Genomic DNA, 15679 nt, shown 5'->3' on the forward strand with positions numbered 1-15679 from the left:
ATATATGTACTGATTTAGTATCAGTTAAGCGAAAATTATCAGTCTTAATGATACCAATACAATATATGATAATGATTTAGTATCAGTTAAGCGAAAATTATGAGCCTTAATGAATAGGGGGTATGGGCTGTAATTATTTATGAGAGAATAGGCATTTCTGGAGTTACTTTGGATTTGGGTATGAACTTGTAATTATTTTTTATATTATGGCTCATTTATGAAGTTTTCTCAATTAACTTTGAACTATGGACCTTGACCCGTCTAAAAAGCCCAATAATTTTGGGCTCCTTTCACTTTCTTTGGATTGGGCTTTGGATTAATTAGCCTAAATTAATCTGAAAATCAAAATGTAGCAGAAAGTATGTAACTGTGTATATTCAATATTTTATCTTACCTGAAAATCAAAGACACAATAAAAAATTCTAATATATATATAGAGAGAGAGAGTCTATGGGTTAGGCATGTTGAGCCGGCCTGGCTTAACCCGTGATTTGATAGGGCTGGGCTATGATTTTTGAAGCCCATTTAAGAAAAGGGCTTTTTAGCCTGGCCTGAATAAGCCTGTCGATTTTTGGGGCTTGGGAAATATGGATAGGGCCGATCCGTGGGCCAAATAAAAATAAAATAGAGTATTAAAAATAACAAGAGTCTAAACTCAAAATCTGTTTAAAGTTTGAAATATTACAATTTAAATACAAATTATATTTATAAAATATGTACTACATAAAATTAAAATTTCTAGGGAGTCACTACATCGGCCATAGCCAATGGAATATTGTCATAGTTTTTGTGTTTATTATGATCATTGGAAAACAATTAGGTTAATATTTCTATTTAGCTATTTATGTTTTTACTTGAAATCAAACTTAATAAATATTATAAAGAAAATTTTATTTGTGGATTTGATTAACAAGTAGTAACACTAACACCGTGTAACATTGTCTTGTCAATATTTATGATAATATTTTTAAATTATAATTTAATTTAAAAAATTATAAAAAATATACTTTTAAGAAAAGAGGATTGGTCTGGCAAAGCCCGTAGCCCACGTACTTGTGAGCTGGGCCAATCATTTTCTGGCCCATACCAAAAATGGGCTTGCCCGGCCTAACCCGTCAAATTTCAAAGCTTGTATGAATTAGTCCGAATAGGGTGGGCCCCATATTGACAGCTCTCTCTCTCTCTCTCTCTCTCTCTCTCTCTCTCTCTCTCTCTCTCTCTCTCTCTCTCTATATATATATATATATTATGTGTTTTCAAAGCAAAAGCAGGAATACATTGTCAACTAAATCAAATAACCTATGATATCAGAGACAATAAGATAGAAAGATGTGAATATAATGAATATACTTCATCTTTTGTAGTCAATGGGCTTATAGTTTAGTGACAATCAATAAAATGCTTTTTACCCAAAGGTCAAAATTTGAGATACATATATCTGCACGGGTTAGATATATGCATTTAGGAATCAAAATATGATATGAATTATAATATTAAAAATCTACAAAAAAATAAATAAAATATATATATAAAATTAGCTCCTAAGCTAGTGAGATTTGTGTTGTTTATTCTAAATTAAAAGGATAATTACTAAATCATTCAGCAATCTATTTTACAAAATATATACCAAGTATATAAATGGTGTATACTTTATATTCAAATACATATACTATTTTAATTGAGTGAATATTTCAATGTTTGCAACGTTGATTATAGCTTTATTTTGTAAAAAATAGAAAGTCGTTGGTTTTCATTTTTCCTTTAATGGATTTACAAAATATATATGTATAAATGTTTATAGGTGATGAGAGTTTAATTATAGTAGCATGAGTTGGCAGGAAGTTTTCATCTCATTAAAAACAAGGATATTATAATATGAATTAAAGAAAAATATTTTGCGTGCTATGCATGGATTATATTTAATTTTATTATGTCATATACTAGTTGGATTTATGAAAACGATTTGTCTCCTAATTGATGTTGACTTTGAATTTGTAAGGATAGTAATTGGCTACTATGAACCCTATATAATCTATATAACTATCAATATTACAGTTACTAGCTAGTTAGGGTGAATTTAGATGGTGTTTGAATTGACTTAAAAGTTGGTTAAACCTAATTTTAAGTTAATTTTTTATTTCTGTAAGTGTTTAACAAATATAAAAAATAACTTAAAATAAGTTAGGAAGTGTTTGACTAGGTAAAAAATGACTTATAATAAGTTTAAAATGACTTAAAATAAGTCAGAAACCAAAGGTAGGTCTCCCCCACTTTTTATTCTTTTATTTAAAAGTCATTTCAGTTTAACTTTTTATTTTTGACTTAAAAACTATTTTTTAAGTCAATCCAAATAGGCTCTTAGGATGGTGAAAGTGAGTTCTCGGGATTTTAATAATTTTTTGTATAGATTTTGTAATTTATTGAAAATTTTATTAAAAACATGGGAAGTATTTGTTGAAAATTCAATAAGCTTTTCTGGTTTTGATCTCGGTAATATTTAGCTAAATATATTTAACCTTCAATTAATTAAAATATGTGTTTTCAATTAGTTTATATAGAAAATATTTGACATCAAGAGTATTTTGAGAACTGTCTCACCCTCAAATGTGAAGTAACAATACATATTTAACATAATATATTAATAATTGAATTTCTTAGCACATACAGATTTGAGGGATCAAAAGTGAATATACATGGCGAGGTCTTGTATTGAGGTCTTGACTAATCCAAATTCACGAAAGATCTAAAGGGGAAAACATTTTCCACTACAATTTTGTTTCATTCACGACTCAAATTAAAGATATTTAATTAAAAATAAAAAGATCTTATTTACTTCACTATAACTCTCAACGTATATACAATTCTTTCTTAAAAAACATTCAAGGACTCTCATAAGTAACTACTTTAATTTGAAAATATTTAAAACATCATATATTTGACAGGAAAATTAGCAGACACAGCTTTCATGTACAAGAAGTTAAAATTGTCATTTCAAGCATCTTTATAAAATATACTGTAGATAATTTTAGGCCCGTGATACAGGCTCAATTTAATAAAAGTTCCGTTTATGGGCTCAATATTACAATATTGTATATATTTATAATAGAAATTTAATTAGTTTTCAAAAACAAAAATTATTATGACATTTTCAAATAAACATGATAAAAATAATAATAAAATATCAGATGCTCCAGTGATTAGTATAAAATCATGTCAAACATATATATTCGAAATAAATAATTAATTTAATGATATTCTTTTTCTATTTTATTTGAAAATTATTCAAGAGAATAGATTAAATTATTCTCAATATATTAACAATTTTCATAAAATATATGAAGCAATAAAGTCTACTGATCCATCTATAGATTAATTTTGAATACACTTATAAATTTGTTTTAAAGGTGTTTAACAAACAAAAATAATGACCTACTTGATGAAAATTAGAATGAATCATTTCATTATTTATAAAGTGATAAACGGATAAAAAAAAAGTTATGACTTTATATCTTGTCTTTATATTCATTAAAATTAGGAGAACAATCTAGTATAGTAACAAAAGAATTTTTTTTTGAAGTAATTTATATACCCGATAAATGAATGTTCTACCTCAAATAATGAGATTTTAAAAATATTAACAAAAGTTAATATAATATATATTGCAGTAATTTAACATAAGGTAGTTAAAATAATAATTTATATAACTTGCTTAAAATGATTTTAACTGGTGATAAAATAATAGTAATAAATAAATATATGTTTTTTCAATAAATTATATAATGACATATATGTTACGTGAAATTTTGGGATTATACATAAAAAGAGAAATCAAGTAAATTAGAAACTTCAAAAAGTATCTTTACAATCCAGAAAGAAAAGCAACCCATGAAATTGAAAAGTCTAAAGAGAACCAAAGAAAAGGACATAACATGCTCCGAAATTTTTGAAATTTTTGTTCTTGAAGAGCTTGCTCACAGATTGCATTCCTTATGAATTACGCATTTTGAGAATTGCAATTGAGATTGATATTAGATTTAACATACTGGTTCATTATCATATTCATTAGAATGTTTGAAAAATGTGGATCAATTGAATTTTGTTGAAAATTTTGTTATATGGACAAGTTCCAGAAGTGATGTGTTCACTAAGAAATAGTAAATTTTACTTTTGTCTTATAATTGTTTTACAAAAGTAGGGTCATTATGTAGGGAATAGATAAAAAATGAAGTTCTTAATGCGGAAACTGTGTTATTGATCTTCCTAATAAGAGATCTATACTGAAGTGTGTAATATTTAGGATGAAAATTAGAAATAAAGGGTGAGAAATTTTTTGGTATAAGACATGAGAGTAGAGAGAATTGACAGTGAATGAAATGAAGAATGAGTTAGTGTCTATTTATATGTGTCTATCTAGAAAAATCTTATAATTTATAGTTTCTAGAATAATCATGTAACTTATGGAGGAAATTTAGCCACTTGAAATAATATTTTGACAAATTTAAAAATAGAATTTAAAGAGTTTTAAAATGAAATATATATGAAATGACCATATTATCCTTGATCGTCTTCAACTTCATATTTCTATATAATAGAAAAATACCAAATTTTGGCCCGACAACTTTAAATTTAAATCAAACTTACATTAGTTCACTATTCAGATTAATATGTTTGAAATCAAATAAAAGTTAAAATTTGATTATATATTTTAATGAAGAACTACTCTTTTATAATCTAGTAAACATTTTTAGTTTACTTTAAATGCAAATATACCATCCTATTCATTTTATTTGTAAAGTTATTTTTTAACATCTTTTTAAACATATTTTTTTTAATATTGAAACTAATTTTATTTATTCTTTAATTTCAATCAAATATATATTATTAATTTATCACACTTATTTCTTTTCAGGTATATTAATTAGAGCCAAAATAAAAGTGAAAGTAATTAATTATATATTTAAATAATGAATTTTTATATTAAAGTAGGCATTTTTATTAAGTATAATGAATAATTAATTAAATTAAAGTAATAGTAAAATAGAGTAATGAGTAGATATCACAATAACTCATAAAAAAGGTGAAGTAATAATAAAATGAGTTAATAGTAATAACAATAATTAAAAGATGTCTCTAGAACTATTTAGTTTTATTGTTATCATTCTTGGTAGATTTTTGTTTGCGTGAAGTTACGTTTTTACCTTTGATCATCTTTCACTTCATATATAGAAAAATGTTTCTAGAATTATTTATTTTTCTTACTATCTTTCTTAATAGATTTTTGTTATAATGATATTACATTTTTATTCTTGGTTGTCTTAAATGCATTTATATCATCCTATTCATTTTTATTTGTAATAACAATAACAATAACAAAAGATGTTTCTAGAACTATTTAATTTTCTTGATATCATTCTTGGTAGATTTTTGTTAGCGTGAAATTACATTTTTACCCTTGATAATAATTCACTTAATATATAAAAAGATGTTTCTAGAATTATTTACTATATTTCTTAATAGATTTTTGTTAGAATGAAATTATGTTTTTACCCTTGGTCGTCCTACCACTTCACTCTTCTATATAATAGAAATATCATGTTTCTTGAAAAAGAAAAGTGTTTAAAAATATTCCTGTTTGTGTTTTATATATATGACATGACTATTATATTCCTTCCATTTTATTTGATATTACCCAAGCTTAAAGTCACTAATTCAAGGGATACTTTCGATATGTGTTTACCAAAAAAAATCTAAAAATTTGCACAATAACAAATATCGTCATATAAAATAAATTAAATGCAATATCTTTTTGATACAGACTAAAATTTTCAATTTTTCAGAATTCTTTTAAACTTTAATGGTACATTTTACTATTTTCTTCTCTTTCGAGTGTCGAATACATATAATCGCACCTAATATTTGCACAAACTACAAAGCTACTAGAAATGTCTTTTAAATTAAGTCTTAACACTTAATTTGTGATTAATTAAGATAAAATATCACTTTAATATTACTACTTCTTAGGTTGATATAAACATCGATCCCAATAAATTCGCTTTGTATGAAACACAAAATATGTGACATATATGTGTTTTAAATTTAGTCAAAGTTTAATACTTAATTCTGGTAAATTGTGATATATTCTTATTTTAACTTTGGCTAAAGTTACTTACTATTTGATAAGAATATTTCAATAATTTGTTTTTTTAATTATACTTTATCGTGGCGATTATCAAGGGTGAAATGAGATGAATAAGAAAGGACGGACTATAATAATGGTTATAAATTCAACAGAAATAATTTCTTCAAAACTCAATAAATATAAAAAAAGTATTAATTCAGGATTGTAAAAAATAACAATTATAGCTCCGTCTTTGAGAATAAGATCACTTCATATTAATGAAAGATATCAATTCAAACTCTTGTAGTAAAAGTTCATAGTAATAAAAATATTGTTCCCTTTAAATGAATCTTAGTATGAATTAAATTTGAATTAATCGGATCACGAATTCAATCTATATATTTAGAGAACAGGACTGACGCGTTTACACCCCCTTTGTGTTACATCTACCACGTGGCACAATCTTAACGGATAGTTTGGTCAATACCAAAAAAGTGACAAGGACGTGTTTGGTCCCACATTATTTGAATCACCATTATAGTTTTTGCTTCTTGTTTTATTAGCTAAATCACTGCCCCCAATTAAATAGTTTTTTCTATTAATAAATGATAAAAATTATTACTCCACCCGTTTAGTTTTACTGTTTCACTTTGAATTTGAACGGTTCTAAAGAAATAACATTAATATGATATGATATTATAATATTTTAATTAATTAATGTATAATTTTAAAAATAAATTATTAATATTAAAGATAAAACATGAGAAAATAACTATTTTTTAATATATATTAAAAGTGACAAGTAAGCAAAAAAAACAAAAAACAAAATATTTTTAAAATACCAGACAAGTATAAGTGAATAGAGAGGGAGCACTCTCTCCATTCCAAATAAATTATGTTTTTAATTAGCTTGGGTCCATCTCTTAAGAAATGATTCATTTCGAGAAAGTAAAATATTTTTTTTGCAACTTAATAATGCTTCATAAATATCTTGAAAAGACGTAATTCGTTGTTAGTAGTTTGTTAGATATGTAAAACTTTATTTATTTAAATAAGAATAAAATTGAAAGAATCAAAATATCACTTGTTTTAAAATAAAATAAAATAAAAACTAAAACATCACTTATTTTGAAATTAAGAAAATATACTTAGGGGTCGTTTGGTTTGAAAATGAGTTATGATGGGATAAGTTATGTTGGGATAAGTTATGTTGGGATTAGTTATGATGGGATAAGTTGTGTTGGGATTATTTTTTATTGAGTGTTTGGTTTGTTGTATTCAAAATAATAAATTTTAAGAACAATTTATTTGTTTACAAAAATGCCCTTCATTAATGTAAAAAGTGATATAACAAAAGGGTTGAAAGAGACATTTTTGTCATTTACCTATTTTATCCCGGGATAAGTTATCCCGGGATTACTATACCACCCAAGGAGAGGGATAACTTATCCCGGTACTAATTATTAATCCCGGGATAAGTTATCCCGAACTTGCCAACCAAACAACAAAATAAGCGGTACTATAATTTAATCCCGGGACTATTTGTTATTATACCTCACACCAAACGAGCCCTTGTTTAAAAAGCTATGAAGGTGTATAGGAGCCCGAATTAGAAATTTGGGAGTTTTAAATTTTAGAACAGAAGAGAAAAAATTGCAAAGCACTGTGAAAAACATTTTCACCACTATTTCTTATAACTGAGTTGTCAATCAATTTTGTTAGGGATTCACAAGATAATATACATATATATATTTATTAAATTTTCTAATATAAATACATGATCTACGAAAAAATTAATGGATTCATCCAAACCCACGAACCTCCACCTAGCTCCACCTCGGAGTATAATATCTAACTAGTAGTACTATATTTGGAATATTGTATGGACATTTAGATGAGGACAGAATACACGTGTTTGCTGATAGAGATTTTTCATAATTGATCGAGGTAAGTTAAAGAACTATGTATAACGATGTAATTACTTGTGTGACATTTTTATAATAACTTACATTAAGAAAAAAATCTTGAGTGAGTTGATTTTTAGACGTTTCTATATTATTGTGCTAAATTCGTTAATACTTAGCATTTAGACAATTAAAACAAAATTCATTCGAGTGATAATATAGATTGGTTGTGAATCACATCCCCACTTCATGATCAAATTTCGAATCGTCGCATAGAAGAGTCTCAATCTTAGTTAAAAATATATATATTTATTATTCACGAGATGTAAAATAATGAACTCATTAAGATTCATATTCATTTTTAAATTTTCCATTCAAGGTATCAACATTGGAGTTTGACTATTAAATTGAAAGCATTTACTATAAAGAAAATTCATACTAAAAATATGAAATCGTAATCTCTAATTGAGTGAGAATCAGTCTCAGCAAAGAGAGAGTCATATTCACATACCACCAAATAACAAGAAATCAGAAATGTGTCTCCAAAAAGCACAAAGATATTAGGTTAAAGTTGAAAACATTTTGGACCCATAGTATGACGTGTACTTCACGACAAATACAAGTCCTTTTCGATTTGTGCGTCAAAATTTGATTTTGAAAGATCACATATAAAAGTTAAGCCAAGAGCCAATTCTTGTTTTTTTTCTTGAAAAATGGACAAATGTTTATGCCCCCACCACTAATAATATTAATGAAATTTGGTGCACACAATTATTAATGTATTTGAAGGGGCTTATAAATTATAAAATGTATGGTCTACATTTTATTAATGCTAGTTTAATGGATTCCCTTTCATAGTGATGTAATTGTTTCAAATTGGCTTCTTAGAGGTCTTAAAAGTAGCCAAAAGTAGAAGTCACCTCCAATCAATCAATTAGTCATCTTAATCCCTAATTAGTCGAGATCAATTATGTAAATCTGATACCAATAATAGTAGGGGTGAATATTTTTCTTCAAAATTCATAATTTTTAGATAGTCACACAACACAACACAACTTCAACCACACGTACACATAATCGTCTAGGACTTAAAATTATTTCGTAGCAACAAGAATACAATATTATTCTCGGCCCTTTGTAAGCACGTTAGGATGATCCACTATAAAACAAATTGAAATCTATCGTTAAATAACTCATAGTTAATAGTAGTTATATGAGATTATGTTAAATATATTATTATTGTTCTTCAGCTTACTGCAATTCTCTTTCTTTATTCAAATTTGAAATCAAAGATATTTTTAATCGATCGAGTACATAGAGTTTGAATTATAATTAAAGTAGTTAGCAAAAATTTGCTAGTGGTGGTGTTATGCCATGACGAAAAGTTAATGCAAATGCGAACAAATGGAAGAACCAATTTGTTCTATATTGGCCCCTTTGGTTTCGAATTAATTAACTATTTTAGTGTAGAGCAGAGAGAAGGGCGAATAATAGTTGAAATTATTGAACCTAATAGGACCCCACTAATATTGAGACACTTTAGTGTTGGAATGTTGTGACCAATTAGTTGCTAAGTATATTTTTATTAAGATTAAATTAATTAATTAACCTTGTTGACACGTGAATTCATGTGAAGAGGGGACCTTCATGTTTGTAAATCTTTTGTTGAAAAAAATAATACTTAGGATCAGGGCCGTCTCAACCATAAGGCCACTAAAGCAATCGCTTGGGGCCCCCATTTTCTCCCAAAGATGTATATATATTAACTAAAATTTCATGTATTGATAAATTTGAAGAATTTTTTTTTTGTATAGAAAATATAATTGAGAAATTGAATATTGTTAGTTGATTGTAGTATCTTTCCTAGATTCTTATGTGGCTAGTTAATTGTAGTATCCTTTCTAGTTTCGCATGTGGCTATCTATTTTATTGTCTAGCTCATTTATATTCTAACGATTATCATGTGAACCAACAGTATTGTGTTCTTATACTTACTTTTCTTTATTCTCCTTTCACTATTTTTTATTCTTTCATTATTGAATATTGTGAAGTCTCTCAAATGTTCAAACATTCTACATTATGTAAAATCTATTGTTGTGTGTTTATAAAAAGATCAAATTTATTTTTGGTGTCTTATTCAAATTTAAAGCACTAAAGCTAATCAACACTATTTTAATATTATTTATGAACTTATCAAATTCATCGCAATACTATTTTAATATCATCATATTTTTTAAAATTTTGAGTCATGTTTTATTATTTTAACAATATTACATAATTTTCATTGAAAATTTACATTATTTGCATTCTTACTTCATAATGTCTACATATATCCTGTCTCTCCAGACCTCATTTGTAGGATTACACTAAATAAGTTATAATTATTCAATTTATATTTGTAAACTAAAAATAATAGAGCCTCATTATAAAATTTGGCTTTAGGCCCCAAACTTATTGAGACAGCCCTGCTTAGGATATAATATTTTGAGTGTTAGTAGCACTCTTTTTTGAATGATTATGGATATGTTCATAAGTATTTATTGACCATATATGTTTAATTTAGGCATATGATTTTATTGAGTATGAAGTTTGGAACACAAAACTATAACCAAATATCTAGTTAATGGTGAAATAGAAATATGACTTTGGTTTATTATGTGAAAGCATCTAGTAAAAGATTGAGGTTTAGGTCTAATAGCCTTGTGTGACTTCCGTGACGGGAGGCGGGCTGATAAGGATGGGTCAAAGAGAAGATTTTGTAGATTTTTAGATTAGTAATCTTCTGAAGAAGTATATATGTCATTTTAGGTAAACTCATATTAAAATAGAGAAAAAAAAAGATGATGGATTTTACTGGGCACAATATACAAGTTTACATCGATAATTGCATACTCCAAGAACAAATTTATGGAGTCAATATATTGGACCAAAGTGGACAATGCATGTCATGGATTAAGATAATCACAAATATGATATCAAAGCCTAACGTTCACTTAATTTGGTGATGGGATAAACCTTATTGAGGACGATGAGTTTCTATGAAGGGTGTATGTGGTGCGGTGCTTATAATAGTGGGTGACAAATGAGAATGGATCAAAGAGAAAGACAATAAAATTTCAAACTCCCAACTTTCTAAAAGAAGGGATGAATACAACAATTTAAGAAATTTCACATCGAAATGAAAATTTTAGAAGACACAACTCAAGTTTTTATTTGATGCACACTAGTCTACATATGCTAGATAATAGCATAAGCAAAGAAAGACAAATTACATCTGAACTAAAATGAATAATTTTTATTTAATTTACACCACGTAAATTTTATTTGAGAAAAATATTTTTTATCAATGATTTTTCATAGACCGTATTTGAAGTTGAAATTTCAAATTAAGAGACGAATAAATTCATCCACTGAACCACATCCGTTCATGATAAAACGGACAATATTGGGCATGAGCATGGATGGGACAAGATGGCACCTAAAGATTAACAGTTGAAGCAAATTAAATATTACAACTTTTTTGGTAGGAACCCTTTTACAACTCATCGTGTGCAATAATTATTACCACATGTGCACACGATACGCAAACTCATTTTTATGACAATTTGTATTTACATATTCCTATACTTACATTTTTTTTCTCTTTTTGCGTCCAATTTACACATTTAAATTATTATTAATAACGGTTTAATCCTCCCTCTTGTAACTTTTTTTCTTCTATATTTCCTTTCTTACCCCGGTATAATTATTTTTTAAAAACAATTCCTTAAAAAAGTTTTTTTTTTCTTTTTAGCTAGAGAAAGTAATTAGGATATTTTTTTGTTCTGCATTAAAGAATAACATATATTTACATACAATTCAGTCACTTGAAAATTAATTACGAGTATATTATTATAATAAATATTATAATCGATAACCTAATAAAATGACAATTATCTTAGTTACCATGGAACCATTTAGTTTTTTTTTTTTTTCAAATCATCAAGTGGTATAATATTTTAGGGTTTGGCTTGATCAACAATACCCCAGAAAGCAAACAGTAGGTTGCTTATTATATATCAAGTTCGAAACCTAAATAAGCCACAAAAAGATAAAAGTGACCAAAATAAGCCACTATTCTAGTAAGTAACTAAAATAGATTTAGTGGAAGAAAAAATTATGCTTTATGCAATATTCCAAACGTTTTTCGTTAGTCTCATAACGTGTATATTTTAATATATAACGAAACTATTTCTTACACTTTGTAAAGTGGAAGTTTTTCTTACACTTTATAAAGTGGAAGAAAAAAATTTGTTTTACAAAGAGGAATATTTTTCACGTTCTCTTTATGATGTTTTTGCAGTGTTTGTCATATAATTATATTGATTTGACATATCATTAAAACGGAAAAAATTATTACATTATTTATTTTTATTTTTTTTATTCTGAAAACTTCTCTAAGCTCTATTTCATAATTCACTCTCTATCACCAAAAAAGTTCAAAAAATAATTCCATATTTCTATTCATGTCTAAATACGACTCTAATTTTTAAATATCATTTTTAATACAAATTTATTTTCATAATTCAATTGGAATTTTCCGAAATTCGAAAAACTCCAAAAATCTATTTTCATAATTCACTCTCTATCACCAAAAAAGTTCAAAAAATAATTCCATATTTCTATTCGTGTCTAAATACAACTCTAATTTTTAAATATCATTTTTAATATAAATTTATTTTCATAATTCAATTGGAATTTTCCGAAATTCGAAAAACTCCAAAAATCTATTTTCATAATTCACTCTCTATCACCAAAAAAGTTCAAAAAAATAATTCCATATTTCTATTCATGTCTAAATACGACTCTAGTTTTTAAATATCATTTTTAATACACATTTCATATTTTTTATGTCTAAACGTCAGCCCAGTGAATACACACAATACATAAAAACACATGTAAATCTAGTCTGGTTATAACAATTTGTCATCAGCATTGCATTTGACTCCTTTTTATTAATTAAGTGGACAGTCAGTCAGTGATTCCAGTTATAGGGTTCCTTGCAAGTGGGATTCAAAGAACAAATTGTCAACTCTGTCATTTAGTATTATTTAATTTGTTGGGAAAGGAATATAATGAATATATATATATATATATATAACACATAAGTAATAATTGAACTATTTTTGATTAGCTATATCATATCATTGAATGTAAGTGCATGAATTTACCCAAAAAACATGTATACAGAAGCAGCCAGGAAATGTGTCTCTTCCATAAGAAGCTTTACATTAAATATTATTCTTGTTATATATTTTTATGCCATACAATTTAAATTTTAAAAGTCAATTTTGCAAAATATAATTTTGACTGTGAAATTGGATATAAAATTTGTAAGTATTTTGAAATGAAATTTACATATCTAAAAAACTATATAAAAGGTTAAGTTATAATAATTAATAATTGAAACTATTTAAAACGCATATGAAAAGATTGTGTTTAAGGAAAAAATCATTGATTCGCAAAATCAAAAGGTATATATATATATGACATAAATTGCACGAATAGAGTATAAATATTTGATTTATTATTGTATAACATCTTAAGATTTTTACAAGAATCTTAAAATTCAAATTCTGAGCCGTCACTAATTTTTTATTTTGAGTAAGGAAGCAATCTTTGCTTATTTTCTGTTTTAAAACACTCCCCTCCAAACAGTAACCAATAAACTACTAAACATTTATTATAATTTTTTTTTAAAAAACCTGCATGCATAGCAGGAGCATTTCCAAGATAATATTTGAGTCTTATCCATAGGTATAATATAATATAAATTAATTGTTATGATGTAGCAATTTTGATCAAGTGCATATTAATAGTAACAATAAAAAAGGATTAAATTATTAGTTGAACTCAACACTCCTAGATTTTGTTCACATACCACCATGGATTTCTTTAGTTCTAGTTTATAATTTTCACTAAATTAGAATGAAAATAAGGAAAGTTTAGTACTTATCCACAACATCAACTAATTAATTAAACAAACTAATAAAAACCCATTAATTATAAGTATAGAGGCACATGGATTGGTCTTTCTTTAGTGCTTGGACAACTATAATGATAAAGATAAAAGAAATTAAAGTGCAAGAAGGGAATATTGAATATTTAATATTAAAAAACACAAACATGAACATTCATTGTTTCTAGTCACAAAATTTGAAGCACAAACAAGAAAAAGAAGACACATACTCCTATAAATCTTCAATGGTAATTAAACAAGCACTTGTTCTTTTTTAACACTAACTAAAAGATAGAGTAAATTATTGGAGAAAAAGGAAATAAACCATATTTTATTTCAACCATAATGGAAGTTACAAGAGAAAATGTTTATATACTTGGAAAAAGTAATATAGTTTTTCTCCATCCTATAACTATATATACTTCTTCCAAAAAACATTTTCCTACAAAACACAAACATTATAAACTCTATGTATAAAATCAAACATTGATAGAAACTTAATTACCTTAGTACATATGATCTCTTGTTCCTAATATACCCTTCTTTTATTCATCAAATTTCACCTTCTTTTTTTTTTGAAAAATCTCAATAAGGTGGTCTAGGATTTGCCCAAGCATATGCATCATGATTCAATTGTCCACCATTTGGTAATAAATTTGGTGTAAAATTATAAATAGGTAATGATGATGGATCAGGCAATTCATGTTGTTGTTGATGTTGTTGTTGTGGCCTTCCATCACTTGAACCTAAGGTTGGAGGCGAATTTTCAGCCGGTACTTGTGATTGGCTGGGGCGATCGCCTCCAACCTCTTCCTCTTCTTCTACTAGTGGCAACCTTTCATAGGTTGCATTAGAAAAAGTGGCAGCTATAATCATTACTGGGCCCGCAGCAATTAACGGCCCAACAATACTACCACCAACCACTTGTCCTTGGCCACCGGCCAAATAGACAGTTAACCCGGTCGAGCCAGGAGGGGCTGGACCGGGTAAAAATGCTCCGGTCAACGATAAAATCTCGAATCTTCCTTGTAGAACAATAGCACCTGGAGATGCTGGTTGTCTTAGGGTTACATTTGCAACCGAGCCATTCCCACTAAGTACACAAACGCCACGTTGGCGCCTCCTCGCAAATTGTGCAATACAATCTGCGACATCTGTCCCTCCTGCCACCTCCATGACGTGGCTCCGGAGGGCATTAGGGCTATCCCGGGTCACAAAAATTGGTGGTTTGGGCTTGTTCTTGGATCCTGGTGGACGACCTCTAGGTCTTCTATTACCAACCTCAACCGCACCTTCTTTAGGCTCATGATCACCATTTTCTCTATCATTATCTTCTTGATTTTCACCACTACTCCCACTCGAAACCTGCTTCGTTAGAAGCATAGGTGGGCAAGATCCTGACTCAAGCCCGGATATGCCCACCTGACCACCCCACCAATTTGCCATAATTGCAAAATATTACCTCAAACTCAAAAATATTGCTTATTTTTTAACCTAAATGAGTTGAACCTATCTTCAAGAATCTCTACTGATAAAATTAGGGTTATATATGGAAAGCTAGAATTAGCAAAATTTATTTTTATTTTTTATTTTTTAAAAAAAAGAACAAAAGTGAAGATCTAAATTAAGGAACAAATGCAAATTAAAGAAAAACAGAAA

The 15679-nt window shown here is 27.3% G+C and overlaps 1 protein-coding gene across 1 annotated transcript; it reads right to left on the minus strand.

Moving 5' to 3' along the window:
- Positions 1–14602: 14602 nt before the first annotated feature.
- On the minus strand, positions 14603–15466 carry LOC125839641 (AT-hook motif nuclear-localized protein 20-like). Its single transcript, XM_049518636.1, has one exon. It carries the CDS (start codon positions 15464–15466, stop codon positions 14606–14608), a length of 861 nt encoding a protein of 286 aa, XP_049374593.1. The 3' UTR covers positions 14603–14605.
- Between the last annotated feature and the right edge of the window lie 213 nt (positions 15467–15679).

This window comes from Solanum verrucosum, unplaced genomic scaffold (assembly GCF_900185275.1).
Source record: "Solanum verrucosum unplaced genomic scaffold, falcon-dt-bn FXZP01000306.1, whole genome shotgun sequence".
NCBI classification, from domain to species: Eukaryota; Viridiplantae; Streptophyta; class Magnoliopsida; order Solanales; family Solanaceae; genus Solanum; species Solanum verrucosum.

Coding starts and splice junctions, on each gene's coding strand:
- LOC125839641 (XM_049518636.1), bottom strand. CDS start 15,466: ATGGCAAATTGGTGGGGTGGTCAGGTGGGCATATCCGGGCTTGAGTCA.